Here is a 14,176-nt window from a genome sequence, read left to right on the forward strand (position 1 = left end):
AAATACTGTAATTGAGTAGGATATTGAATATGAATAGAAATGCAATTGTTTCCAGGCCTGTTTTGACAGTGGTTAAACGTCTATAATTTGACTAGCTTTTAAACTCTTGCAGGTTCACGGCAGGTGTGTCTGCAAACACAACACTCAGGGCCTGAACTGTGAGCAGTGTGACGATTTCTACAATGACAAGCCCTGGAGACCGGCTGAAGGGAGGAACACCAACGCCTGCAAGAGTGAGTGCCGCCCGTCAGTGAGAAACGAGAAATACATGAGAAATACATTTCATTGATTGTGTGTCATGAAAACATCCCAACCTGTTCGGCTGAGGGCCATTCCTTGGTTGTTTCACAAAGCAATCGAGAACCTGAGTTAGGCTGAATGAGTGAAAAATGAGTTAGACCAAAGGGTAGCCGAAAAGAGCAGAGATGTGGTATATTTACAATGGTTAAGAGTGATGTGTTTTGGTGGGCATCCCTCCATCTGAATTTACTTGAAGTTTATCCATAACTTTAAAACACCCAATCATAAGATAAACATTAATTCTCAAATGAAAAACTGTCAAATGTTATAACATGAAATGTTAATTAGCGTGTCTTGTGTTATAGACCTACTACTGAAACCTCAAGTTTACAAACTCTATTTAAAACCCCAACATAAAATGGTCCAAGTTGCCCCTTCCACCCCTGTCTTTGTTTCAGCTCTGTTCTAAATTGTTTAATTGAACCAATTAAACCTCCATCCAGACCCTGAAGTAGTTAATTGTATCATTTGACCTGTTAAACCTGGAATGGAATGGCCCTCCTGGACTGTGTTTTGACATCCCTGATTTATACTCCACCTTGGAATGGATCTTTTCCATCAGCAGTGAAATATCACTCACAATGCTCCCTTTGTGTAAACACAGCCAAAGAAACTCAAGACTGATCAGTACATATTACATTTCCAGTAGGCTACTTCAGACAGCATTGAAAATACAGTGAAGTACTGGGGTTGTGGTGTACTGTGAGATTGCTGCTGGTGAGTGAGATACTGTATCATTGTGTTTCTGAATGTGTTCTTGGCTCTCCCAGAATGCAACTGTAATAGCCATTCCAACCACTGTCACTTCGACATGGCGGTATACCTGGCGACCGGGAACGCGAGCGGGGGCGTCTGTGACGACTGCCTGCACAACACCATGGGCCGCAGCTGTGAGATGTGCAAACCTTTCTACTACCAGGACCCCACCCGTGATATCAGAGACCCGTCCGTCTGTGTGGGTGAGTAGAATCATGCTGTCCCTGGAAGTCTTGTGCTTCTGAAAGATGCTAGATTTTCATCCTGATTCTTAATGAGTTTGGCTAGAAACCATTTACTTCAGTACCCAGTAACTCCTCTTGTTTGGCTCCATAAAGACCAAATTGTTTGTTAAAGGAATTTTAAACATTTGTTCAATGTTCAATGTTCAAGCTCATCATTGTAAACACAACCCCAATATGATTGAATCTCGCCACTGCGTATGGAAATAACACAAGCATTCATATTTTTAATAAATCAAAAAAATACCAATTTAAGGCCAACTGTTCTGTGGTGCCCCTAACATGCTACTGTGTTAGTAAAACCGTGTTAACATTCAATAAAACCTTTGTTGAAAACACTAATATCACTGTATTTGATTCATTAAAGTTTGCAGTCCATTAAGCCCTTTTCAACCGTTTCAGAGAGGTTTTGAAGTGTATTGCTATTTTCAAAGCACTATTTAACCTAAGACAAAAAATACAGTCCTTAAAAATATTTTGGGAATTGAGCATGTTTGCCCTAGAACAGTGAATGAGTCTGGTACTGATTTTGTTTTTATTCATTATCCTGATTCAGCATTTATAATTGTATCTGTCTGTGTGATTGTCTCTGTCTGCCCCTGATTGTAACCACCGTGCTCCTGCTCCCCAGCCTGTGATTGTGACCCCGACGGCTCTTTGAACGGAGGGATCTGTGACGGGCATGACGACCCCACTCAGGGCATGATCGCTGGGCAGTGCCGCTGCAAGGACCACGTGGAGGGCCCACGCTGCGACAAGTGCAAATCCGGATTCTTCGGGCTGAGCAGCGACAACCCCAAGGGCTGCCAGCGTGAGTACAGCCTGGTTTGACACAGACTAGACTGTAAACTGCATGCTGTACATCCACTCTTAATGCCTCCATTGGTCTCTGACCCCCAGCCTGCCAGTGTGACCCCCGTGGTACTGTGAGCAACGGCCCCCAGTGTGACACCATCAGCGGAGACTGCTTCTGTAAGCGCCTGGTGACCGGCCGCAGCTGCAGTCAGTGCCTGGTGAGTCATCTTTCATTTGCTTATATTCACAGAGCATCAGAGTGACTGTAAGTGCCGTTCAAAGCCTTGCCCAGGCATGTCTGTGTGTCATATACACTATACAGACAGGACTAGAGTGTTTGTTACATGGGAACTGTCTCATCTTTACTAGGAAATTACAGTAGTATGGGCAATTTATTAGCAAAGCCCATGTTTAAGGAGCTGACCTGAAGAAAGTGTTCCAGTTAATGTTTGTAAATCCCTTTTCCCAGGAAGGTCAGTAACACTACCCAGGAATGCTGGGCTCTTTGTCTACATTTAGTTCAGGGTTTTAGGCCTGACCTGTGCACCTTGGTGTTTGTTTTGCTTACGGAACCAAGCTTTTTAATCCTGTGCATACTTCGCTACACTGTATATACTGTACAGATATTGCACGCACACACACACAAAGAAAAACATGCAATACACTTATAATCCAAATATGATCGGCTCTCACACAAACATGCATATATGCTGTACAGTTAATGATCTGAAGAAAGTGTCTTGGTACTTGTGACAGGCTTGTTGCTATTCATAGCTGCTTTATTATCCTACATGTCTGTTGTCAGTAATTCGATATATACAGCACAGCATCTATGTACTGGGAGTCTTCCAGCTATGAAGGAAAGTCATCCAGTTGTGATTTAGCTAAGCTGGTGGAGGCTGTGATAAGTCACTGATCAAGAGCCAGATATAGAAACCTTTGAAGAGGAGACTTGACATCAGAGAGAAAAGATGCAAGCTTTTGTTTCATCTCACTTACTTATCCAAATACGCCAGTAGCAAATGAATACTCCTTAATGATCTCCCACTGGAAATGAATATGAGTATATCCACAAAAGTACAGCACAGTACAGTACAGTGAAAACATGTCACACTTTTGTTATATGTATCTTGAGAGTCGCTTGTCCAGCTGTGAGGCATCCTGCTATGGGCATCCTGTATCAGAACGAGTTCTGATCTCATGGTTGTTTGTTAAGCAGCAACAAACAAAATCACAAAGTCACTTTATTTTACAATCCTTATCTCAGAAACAGACAATTGTGTCATCTGCATGTTTCAACTCTGCTCTTTTCCTAGCCGGAGCACTGGGCCCTGAGTCATGATCTACATGGTTGCCGAGCATGTGACTGTGATGTGGGAGGAGCTACTGACAACCAGTGAGTACAGTATGCCTCGCTTTACACTGTAGGGTTACATGCACCATTTGTAAGTTTATATTATAGAAAGGTTTGACCCATTTTTATTTGCTATTTTTAAAAGTTTGTATCATCTTGCTTGCGTTAGTCTTAACATAGTTGTTAAATAAAGTATTTTCACATGAGCTTGTATGTTTCTAGGGTGGCCAGTCTGATACCCTTTCATAGGCACTTCATTGCAGATGTTCCACTCTGAAAGATTCACTCTCCCTCTCTTCCCCAGGTGCTCCATGGAGACGGGGCAGTGCCGGTGTCGTGCGCACATGGTGGGGCGGCAGTGTAGCCAGGTGGAGTCCGGATATTATTTTATGGCTCTGGACCACTACACCTATGAGGCTGAGCTTGCACGACTAGGGCAGGTAAGACTGGGGCCCAGCACAACACTGTGGAGGGGAGCGGGAAACAAAAACTGGGCACGGAATACTCTTAATTGGCAACATAGATAATGTAGCACCACAAGAAATCTATCACACTAAATAAAGCAGGAACATTTTTTAAGAAGTGAAGTTTGTTCCGCAGCCTTGATTCTTTTGGATCAAATACATGACCAATAATTGATCAGTGTAGTATGTTTATTTGTATCTTCTGCACAATATCCTGCCGTTGTTTCAGTTACTTGCTATGAGAAGTTGACGCTCTTCGGTAGGGATTTCCCAGGGTGTGTTGCACTGACTCTCCCATGAGTAAGGGAGGCACCTCACTGTAGTACAGAGGCCCCTGCTGGCAAGGCTGGCTTTTGACCTCCAGGGATGATTGGTTTGGCAGAGGGATTAGAGGATGCCCACTGGCTTGAATAAAGGTAGTTCCTATACAGGTAAATGACTTTGTACCTCTTCTTGCTTCCCCAGGGCTGTGCAGTGGTGGTGAGGGAGCCCCAGCCCAACCGCCCCCCCACCTGGACCGGCACCGGCTTCGCACGAGTCCCAGAAGGAGGCAATCTGGAGTTCCAGATCAACAACATTCCCTATTCCATGGAGTACGATGTTCTGATCCGATACGAGCCACAGGTATCGCAGCTCACCCACTTACATTAGCATTCACATGAGTAATGATGTGCACGTTTTGATTTAATTCATCAATAGAGGCTTTAAACAAACAATTCTTAAAATGTTTTTCTTTAAAACAGTGTTATGAATAGGGTCCTATGTGTTAAAAGTTGTGTTCTATAATCCTAACGTATTATGGGTACTGTCTAATAACTAATAATGAACCTCTTGTCTTACGTCAGAAACTAGTAACAATACATACTTATTCTACTTTTAACCAATTTTTGCACATATCCCATTTTACTTCACGTTTCAAAGCCATTATAGCCCACCGCAGGTGCCATTTCCCCTATATCTAGTTTTTGAGTATCTGTCTCTGCTCTAATGTAACTTTTTTTCCTGTCAGTTCCCTGAAGAGTGGGAGAAGGTGCGAGTCTCAGTTATCCGGCCCGGTGCGATCCCGACCAGCAGCCCGTGTGGAAACACCATCCCTGCTGACGATCTGCTTGTGGTCTCCCTGCCTCCCTTGTCCAGGTGAGTCTGAATCTGCTTGTGGTCTCCTTGCCTCCCTTGTCCAGGTGAGTAAGGCCCATTAGAAGCAAGCACATTCAGAATGTCAAAGATTATCATACTTTCTGAGGAACAGCTCTCAGTGGTCTCCAATTTCTTACAGTTTTGTTTAAGGGTGTGTAGAGAGTATGAGTGTCAAATCTGATTACCTGTGAGCGAACACTGTGATTGTGTATCCTGTCAGTCTAAATTCTAAAGCACAGGAAGCATAGTTACACAGACAAAATATATCAGAAAACCAAATTCAACACGGCATAGAAACCTTGAGAACCTGCTGTTAGAGCAAACTAGTGGGAGAGCTGTCCAATAAACTTTTCTTGAGAAATTCAGAATACTGTTTTTTTTTCCAGAAACTGGAATTAATAGTAGCAATGAGAAAGTAATTCAATTAAGTTTTGTTTCTGAGGAAAAAAAAATGTAATTTAAGAATTTAAAAAGTAGGAAAATTAAGTAAATGTGGAGCTTCAGGACCTCTTTTCCATGCCTTTATGAGGTTATGATACTGGCACATACCACCGGGGATTTGATAAAAATTGACAGTCGAGTTATTGTAAGTAATTCCTGATACTTCTAAAATATGTGTTGGTGGTATTCACAACTGTTTGTTTTGCATTCTGAGAAGATATAATGGTGCAAGTCTCTCATTACCTGCTGCCCTAGTGCGCCCCGACCTGGGCACTGTACATCATTACAGGTCTATCTCCCCCGCCCATAGGTATGTGGTGCTGCCCCAGCCTGTGTGTCTGGAGCGTGGAGTCAGTTACACCATCCGCATGGAGTTTCCTCGGTACACCTCCAGGGAGAGAGTCCCCAACGCCAACATCCTCATCGACTCGGTGAGTCCCAGCACAGCAGGAAAACCAGCAGTATGTAGCACACTCTTTCTGCTGACTGCCCCCTCACATGACTGATTCATGTGTTGTGACATGTATTCTGTAAAATGTAAATGTCAGATTCAGTAACAATGGACAAGACAGCATATTTGACACAGTGGAGGTCAGTTGGCAGGTACTTTTCCAATGATGTATAAACTACAAATATTTTACGGCAAAGTCTCAAAATGAATGCTGTGCTACTATTCTGGAGAACAGACTTTCCTCCCCTGAATTAATTTGAGATTGTAATCATTGGGTATTGGTCTTGTGTCCTATCAGAACAATACACAACTTACAGACTTCTGATGATGAATCCATGCCATCCTGCCTATACCCCATTGACAGTGTTATGGCAGGTGATTTCACTCTTTTTTTCAGCCTGTATTGATTACTAATTTTTAAACTGGTATTTCACCTGTAATTGAGAATTGCAGTACGAGTGGCACAGACACACTCGTGTGTGGGACATACTGCAGGTAGAAGGTTTATAACTCAAATAAGTACATTATACTAGTCAGCTTTTGCAGAATCACCCCTGTGATAAACAGTGATCTTAAGCAGAAACAGCAGTAGAGAATGATAGAGAAACACACAAATACGATTAAAAAGGCACAACATTAATACTGTATCAATGTATGTGGTATAAATTATCCCTTCAATGCTAAGGTTCTTGTAATATTCATAGCTATTAAACACTTAATAGTGCTGAACTTAGAAATACGAAAAGAAACTTGTATTCAATGACAAACGTTTCATCTAGAATTATTTTTCATTGTCTTCTAGTCTAAGCATTTGTCATTTAATTTAAGTTTCCTTTAGTATTTCTAAGTTCCTTGTAATAAATCTCAGCCTTTTCCCAAATTCCTGTCTGCTAATAGGAGAGACTTCTCCTCTTTGGGGTCCAAAATCTGTAATAATTACAGCGGTAATTGGTAGACTTTAAACTGTGGCACCATCTGTTTACTAAAGTGCAGGATTCTGTCTGAGTCCTAACTGGATAAAGTTCTGAGGTTTAGAACTGTGTAACATCTTAGCAAGAAATTTCTTAAAAGCATATTTGACTTTACTCCAGCACCCATGTGTGAAACCAGTGCTGATGGCAATGATTTAATTACAGTTTGGTTAATCTCAGTTTGTACATGTAGTTTCCGTTCAGTTTAACATCATGTTTTTAACGTACATCTTTTATGTGACGAGCACATAATCTACACTGGGCTTTCTTCTCCAAATCGTCATTGGCGCAGTTTTTTTAAGAAAGGAAAACCTCATCAGATAAAGTTACCAAAAGTAAAATATAAAACTCAGAAATGTAAGGGGCTTGTAAGTGTTACAGAACCCACCTGCAGGTTTACAAGAAACACATTACCTTTGCTTTATCCCATGTTAAAAATCAGTTCAGTGTCTTCTCTAGACTCCATGTCAGAGAAGTACTGTCATTTCTACACAGGAGACTCTCACTAATCCAGAGCAGTTGGAGCCTGGCTGTTGAGATTTCTGAGTTGTTCATCATACTGATTGTAATCTGACTTCCGTGGTTCAGATTAGTGAGTGTAATTGAATGTGTGCTCCATCATTGAAAAGGTCTGATTAGTTTATTTGCCACACATGGTACGGAGTTGCATTTCATACAGGTGTTCCAGATCCCAATGCAACCTGTGTCCAAGAGTTCAATTGGAAGAGCAAGTTGAGTGTGTCTCGTCAGTAACTAACAGCCTGGTGCTGTTCATGCCTCCCTCCTTTAGATGGCGCTGCTCCCCCGGTACTCCTCTTTGGAGATGTTTATCGGCGGCGACCCCGTCTCCATGAACCGGAAGGAGAGCTATGAGCGCTACCGCTGCCATGACAACAACAAGGGCGTGATCAGGCCGCAGCCTACTGATATCTGTGCTAAACTAATCAGCAGCCTGTCTGCCACCATCCACAACGGAGCTCTGAGTGAGTACATCTCAACACCACCAGCAGTGAACTGTCACAATTTGTCATTTCTACAAAAAAAATAATTCATAAACAATAGCGACAAGCAACCATTTATTTAAATACAGTTGAATGTATAATTTAACAGATAACAATGGTAAATATGCCACAAATTGATACAGGATTGGGCATTTTTTATTTATTGCAAATGTTGGCCTTGCCTAAATGTGAAGGTATATTAATACTTCAAGAATACAACGTTGAGCTGAACAGTTCTCCAGTTTGACCTGATTTTCCAATCCTGCAGGGGGTCTGTTTGGTTTAATTCTACATCTGAATGACGACCCAGGCTATGTGAATAATCTGTCTATTTACACATCTCAGTAAACCGTAATACACAAACGAGTCCATAGCAAAGTTATAGGCAGAATTAGCAAGTGTTCGTTTCTGTTAATGTCTGCTGCTATGATTGCTTACTGGTTGACAGTGTCATCCTGTTAAAGCACTATGCCCTTGTCTCCCCTCCAGCTTGTCAGTGTGACCCTCAGGGCTCCATCAGCTCGGAGTGTAACCCCAACGGAGGGCAGTGTCGCTGCCGCCCCAACGTGTTCGGCCGTCGCTGTGAACAGTGTGCGCCGGGGACCTACGGCTTCGGGCCTGGAGGATGCAAACGTGAGCGCTGGTTCCAACTGTAAAGAAACTAAGTCAAGCAATGAAAAGTTTATAGCCTTCTCTTTGTACTGTTTGTATGCAATTATGAGTTTGACCCTGTGTGATGCATTGACTATGTCATGGTAATAGGGGTGTTAACACCGGAGTCATTGATGAATTTCAGTCCAGGTCATTACAATACTGGCCTCGCTAAATCCTCCTACCCTGATTATTTCTTAAAATAATTAGGCTTCAAAGTTTTAAGCAATTCTCAGGGCCACGAAATCCCTGTAAATGAGATGTATCACGTTTACAAATATCTTTACATAAATAACTTCCATTGACAACCCTATAAGTGGCAATGCTACTTACTGTCTGATGATGTCTGCGTTGCTTCCCCAGCATGCGAGTGCAGTCTGGAGGGGTCTCAGACCCGATTCTGTGAGCCGCTCAGCGGTCAGTGTCCATGCAGCCCGGGAGCCTTTGGCCTGCGTTGTGACCGCTGTCAGCCTGGACACTGGGGCTTCCCCAACTGCCGTCACTGCCAGTGCAACAGCCACGCTGAGGAGTGTGACCAGAGGACCGGAGCCTGTCTGACCTGCCGGGACAATACATCCGGGGACAAGTGTGAGAGGTGAGCTAGTCGGCTAGCCTGACAGTGTACAGTATGTTAAACAGGGTCCTGTCGAAATTAATGTACAAAGCCTGTTCATAAAACCTGCAGGGCAGTTATAGGGAATGGTTATTTTAATACAGCACTCTTTATTTCATTATCTGACTTGCTCATGAAAATCATGACATACTGAAAACAGTTAATTAGTGACGGGTCCTTAAAGAGTAAGGTACAGTACATGTAGAATTTATTGTCAAATATATGCCCATTGCATGATGTAGAATTATGCATTTTACCATCTAGTGAAATAAATGCATATTAATGTGTGCAGGTGTATCAGCGGTTACTATGGAAACCCTGTGCTGGGTTCAGGAGAGCAGTGTCGCCCCTGTCCGTGCCCTGATGGGCCCAATAGCGGACGCCATTTTGCTTCTTCATGTCACCAGGACAATCGAAACAGGCAAGTCGTCTGTAACTGCAACCAGGGATACACAGGTAAGCACAGCTCCATAAATACTCCAGCACATGAATTCCCCAGTGTGTCAAAAATAATAAATGGTCTTATTATCAGGGAAGTCTCTGGAAAAACTGCTGGGGACAGCTCACGCATTGGCTGTTGGTTAGGGAGGCAAATTCGTCAGGGACTGTTTCTCCTCATCACGCCTGGTGAGCTCAAGCGGACACCTCCAGGGCCTTTGTCCCCCATAGGCTGGTAGCTCGCTGACATCCTCTCACCGACATCCTCTCACGAGTTCCTGGGTGTAAAAGACAGTCGGCTTGGTTGTGGGATTGGAAGGATGCCCAATGACCTTCAGTTCTTTTGCGCTGTTGTGGGGAGTTGCTGTGCTGAGGGAATATAATTGGACATTAAATTGGGAAGAAAAAATTAAAATTAAATAAGATAAAAAAATACATCTGATTGAATGTTACCATAGACAGGGTAATAAAGTAGTGCTGTATTTTAGGTGTAGACATTGCTGGCTTTGTTATTAAATTATAAAGAGAAGTATTTTTTCTGATACTGTATCCGCTTGTTTTTTATGGTGTCATTGAGTGGGTGGGCTCCATAAGATAATGTCCATGCAAGAAGCAGTGAGTTTGTGATTATTAGGTTTGTATTGACTCTTACCATTTCCCCCTTACCACACACTCTGTAGGAATGGTTAAGCGATCAAAAGGAAGCTTCCAGCGTAAGTATCTGAGACCGCCACTCACACTGCATGGCTTTAAAGACACCCTGCAAAGCTGAGGCAGGCAGCACATAGGAACACAGCGCTTTAACTCTCGCTTGGCCAGGCACTGCCACTTTATGATAAGCCGCAATACAGTCTATATTCAAAAGCATTAAGCCCCACTCCGACAGTCAGAGGTTTACTAATACAATAATCCGTCTCATATCCGACTGCGAGTAAAGGCGGATATGTAAAAAGTCGGATGTATGAATCCTGTTTTAAATGCCATTATACACAGCTGTAACAATTACTATATTCACACCAGGAGCTCCCCTAAATCCCTTGTTTAGAAAGATGCAGGGTGTTAATGCTTGTGAAAAAGTAGCCATCTGACGTGTGGGTGCCGCTGAGTGACAGGCAAGAGATTGAGACGGAGGTTGAAGTTGATACAATTAATAAATGGAAAATCTTCATATACAATCACAGTTACAGAGCGGGTAGAAATTATAGTTTACTCCTAGCTGTAATTTTATAAACCACCTCACTTTGGAAATTCAGCTTTTAGTCAACGAGTCATTTTATCATCCTAAGTAAGACTGAGTAAATAATGTTCTGAACAGAAACAGCAATAGAAGATTATACAGTACAAAACCAAATGCCTGGATATTAAACAGGTATGAAGTTAAATACTCTGAAAATGCATATGGGGTGAATGAAAAATTGTGAAATTAAAATGGTCCCAGTTTTGTATAAGTGAATATGTTATGTACAGTTGACCCTGTCTGTGATGTTGTATGGGTGTCTTCTCATGAACATAGGTGACAGAATTAATCATCAAAGTGCACATGAAAAGGCAAGACGGCATTGTTCCACAGTCATGTTCAAGATTGCACTAAAATATCATTCTACCTTATCTTTTAAAAGTTGTCCTGTTCAGAGTCATATATCCTACACCCTTAAACCATCAAGGTGTATGTAGGTGAAAGAGCATTGTTAAATGTCAACACAAAGGAGATTTAAGGTGGTATTGCTAGATTATGGTCGAAGGAAGCTTTACAGTACCACCTTAAATCTTTCTGCTATCATCGAATGCCACCTAAGGAGCAGAGCTGACATATTGTCATTGAGAAAAACACTGTCCATTTTTGTTTACTTCCTGCAAAAATAAATAAATCATATTAAGAAAATAAACAGATGATATAAAAAAAAGGAAGTAAACCTTTTTAAGCATTATCTGTTTATTTGCAGTGTCCATGTACAGAGTTGGCTGAGGATACACACAGGCAGCTGACTGGGAGTTTCTGGAATGGGTTTTTCTCTTAGCTTGTCTCTCCTGGTGTGAGTGCCTGCATAGGAGCTGAAAGCATAATCACCCAATAATGCTTTCTGGACCCTGTGTGGTTTATTTCTAGCTGATAACAAGTAGTGGTTTTTATTTTATTGGCTTTTTAATAAACTTGAAGCTGATGCTGTTGGTAGATAGGAAATAGGAACACAATGTATTATTATTTTTTTGGTTTTGTTTTGTTTTTTTATCATCCATGTGTCAGACAATGTTAGGTTTAATAATTTCATAAATTGTCATTCTGCCACCAATTGAGCCCTTAGGTTATCACCGAAAATATAACCATTTCAGATAGCCCCACAGACCCAGATAAGCACTAATCCTGGACTACCTAATGTTACCTTGGTAATATATATGGTTTGTCTTGTAAGATGACCAATCACATTGTCTTTTACACTTTAGTCATTGGCTTGTTCTTATTTGTAATCCTGGGAAGCATTTAATCGTGAACCTTAAAAGTTGCAAAACATGTCTGCTTTTCATCCAGGTCCTTTTTCAGTATATACTTGTTGCCTTCTAAGCTTTCCCCTTTACCCCACTAGGTCCCCGTTGTGATGAGTGTGCCCCTGGTTTCTATGGTAACCCCTTGCAGCCTGGTGGCCGGTGTCAGCCCTGCCAGTGTAACAACAACATTGATATCTCTGACATGAACGCATGTGACCGACGCACAGGGCAGTGCAAGAAGTGCCTCTACAATACAGAGGGGCCTAACTGCGGGCTCTGCCATCCTGGTTACTATGGAGACGCGGCCAGACGCAACTGCAGGAGTAAGTACAGCAGCCTGTTCTGTTCAGTTATAGATGTGATACCACATCCTTTTCTGTGCCCTCCTTGTACCAATGATGTGTAGTCTACAAAAAAATGAGAGGGCTTTTTAAAAACATTTTTGATTATTATGGGTAATTCCTTGATCTTATTTGGTGATTTGACATTGCTGTTTATGAAGATTCTTTTTTCTATGGGTCCTCATTCAAAAACATTACAGTATGTACTGGTCATGTCTGTCTATCTGTCTGTCACGCTGAACATGATAGCTGGCTTGATTTTGCTAAAGATGTTTCAAATTGCATTTGGCTATAGTCTGATAAACTTACAAAGGTTTTCCAAAACACTATAAAGCACAGAGATGTATGGAAAAGTATATTAAAAACATGACAGTCCGTGGTAAACTATGGTAAATGCATAGTAAAAGCATGATAAAACTGAAAAAATACTGTGCAGATTTACCATGGTAAAATTTTATAAGGGCTAAAACGCTGTTATTTGTTAAAGAAACGAACTAAGTAGCTAACAGTGCATTATCAAGCAATGAGAAACCTCTTGGTTTTGAGTGTTGTATATTTAACACAGCAGTAGGAATTGTTGCTAATCTCGGCGTCTCCCCTCAGCTAACACACGCTTGTTTGATTTTCAGAATGCACATGTAACTTCCTGGGCACTGACCGCAGACAGTGCAGCTCTCGTGATCAGTGTGAGTGTGACCGCAGTAGTGGGCAGTGCCAGTGTCTGCCCAATGTCATCGGCCAAAACTGTGACCACTGTGTGGCCAACTACTGGAACCTGGGCAGCGGGAATGGCTGTGAACCCTGTGGCTGTGACCCCAACAATGCTGTCAGCCCCACCTGCAATGAGGTAAGACTGAACCCATTTGAACAAGAATACAGGGCTTGAAACCTGCACTAGCCCTGCACCCAGTCCTGGATTTCAGAACTAACCCTTAGATAAGTTATTGAAACGACCAGGTGCCAGGAGTTTTAACAAGCATCGCAGCATGAATTTGTCACGACTGAGTGTAGGTTTACTAATTTTGAGTGATTCAGGAGCTATAAGGAATGAACAACTTATTTAACACTAGGCTCCTGAATAGTATACTTAATTGAAGGTAGTTCTGAAATTTAGCACTCGGCCAGGGTGACGTTTCAAGCCATGGGGACAAGTATCCACCTATGCGGTTCTGCAAAACTACCAATACAACTTAGTTAGGGCATTCTTTGTCAGAAGTTATTGAGACTATTAGAATCTAGAGATATTTGGAAATGCCTACTTGTTTGTTATGCCTTACATAGTCACACTAATACATTTACAGTATCTAGAGTGTTAAAAGAAACAAATAGCGGTTGCCTTGTTGTACAGTACCCAGCAGTGTGTTGTTGAAAAAGGCACTGTGTAACATATATTTTGTGCTTTTAGTTTACTGGACAGTGCCAGTGTCGCCATGGTTTCGGAGGGAAGACGTGTCAGGACTGCCAGGAAAACTACTGGGGAAATCCCAACGTGCAGTGCAGAGGTAAAGCAGATGTGGAGCAGAGCAAACGACTGTGTATACTGCTGAGAACCTTGTGTTATTCATACAGAAGCACACAGCTAGTCTCCCAGTGTACGGCTGGCATTAGTGGATATAGTTGTATAAAAAATGTTTAAGAGCATATCTATGTTGCAAAAATACAGTGACAGAAAGCTAAAACAAAAAAAGTATAATAAAACCATTAATGTTGTGTAGCTATTATAAACTAAAGAGAAAT

The 14,176-nt window shown here is 42.0% G+C and overlaps 1 protein-coding gene across 2 annotated transcripts in view; it reads left to right on the forward strand.

Moving 5' to 3' along the window:
• Nucleotides 1-14,176, forward strand: part of LOC117414029 (laminin subunit beta-2-like) — a 57,079-nt gene that overhangs the window by 30,937 nt on the left and 11,966 nt on the right. Inside the window, exons 9-25 of one of the 2 annotated variants that reach the window (XM_058988829.1) lie at nucleotides 113-233; nucleotides 1,071-1,259; nucleotides 1,930-2,109; nucleotides 2,199-2,311; nucleotides 3,410-3,489; nucleotides 3,752-3,887; nucleotides 4,377-4,535; nucleotides 4,921-5,048; nucleotides 5,800-5,920; nucleotides 7,702-7,894; nucleotides 8,402-8,545; nucleotides 8,927-9,158; nucleotides 9,469-9,632; nucleotides 10,295-10,327; nucleotides 12,197-12,421; nucleotides 13,069-13,286; nucleotides 13,845-13,941. In XM_058988829.1, coding sequence (XP_058844812.1) covers nucleotides 113-233; nucleotides 1,071-1,259; nucleotides 1,930-2,109; nucleotides 2,199-2,311; nucleotides 3,410-3,489; nucleotides 3,752-3,887; nucleotides 4,377-4,535; nucleotides 4,921-5,048; nucleotides 5,800-5,920; nucleotides 7,702-7,894; nucleotides 8,402-8,545; nucleotides 8,927-9,158; nucleotides 9,469-9,632; nucleotides 10,295-10,327; nucleotides 12,197-12,421; nucleotides 13,069-13,286; nucleotides 13,845-13,941 — 2,533 coding nt within the window. The remainder of the gene's footprint in view (nucleotides 1-112; nucleotides 234-1,070; nucleotides 1,260-1,929; nucleotides 2,110-2,198; nucleotides 2,312-3,409; nucleotides 3,490-3,751; nucleotides 3,888-4,376; nucleotides 4,536-4,920; nucleotides 5,049-5,799; nucleotides 5,921-7,701; nucleotides 7,895-8,401; nucleotides 8,546-8,926; nucleotides 9,159-9,468; nucleotides 9,633-10,294; nucleotides 10,328-12,196; nucleotides 12,422-13,068; nucleotides 13,287-13,844; nucleotides 13,942-14,176) is intronic. The other variant, XM_058988830.1, reaches the window with a different exon arrangement.

This window comes from Acipenser ruthenus, chromosome 16, assembly GCF_902713425.1.
Source record: "Acipenser ruthenus chromosome 16, fAciRut3.2 maternal haplotype, whole genome shotgun sequence".
Taxonomy (NCBI): Eukaryota; Metazoa; Chordata; class Actinopteri; order Acipenseriformes; family Acipenseridae; genus Acipenser; species Acipenser ruthenus.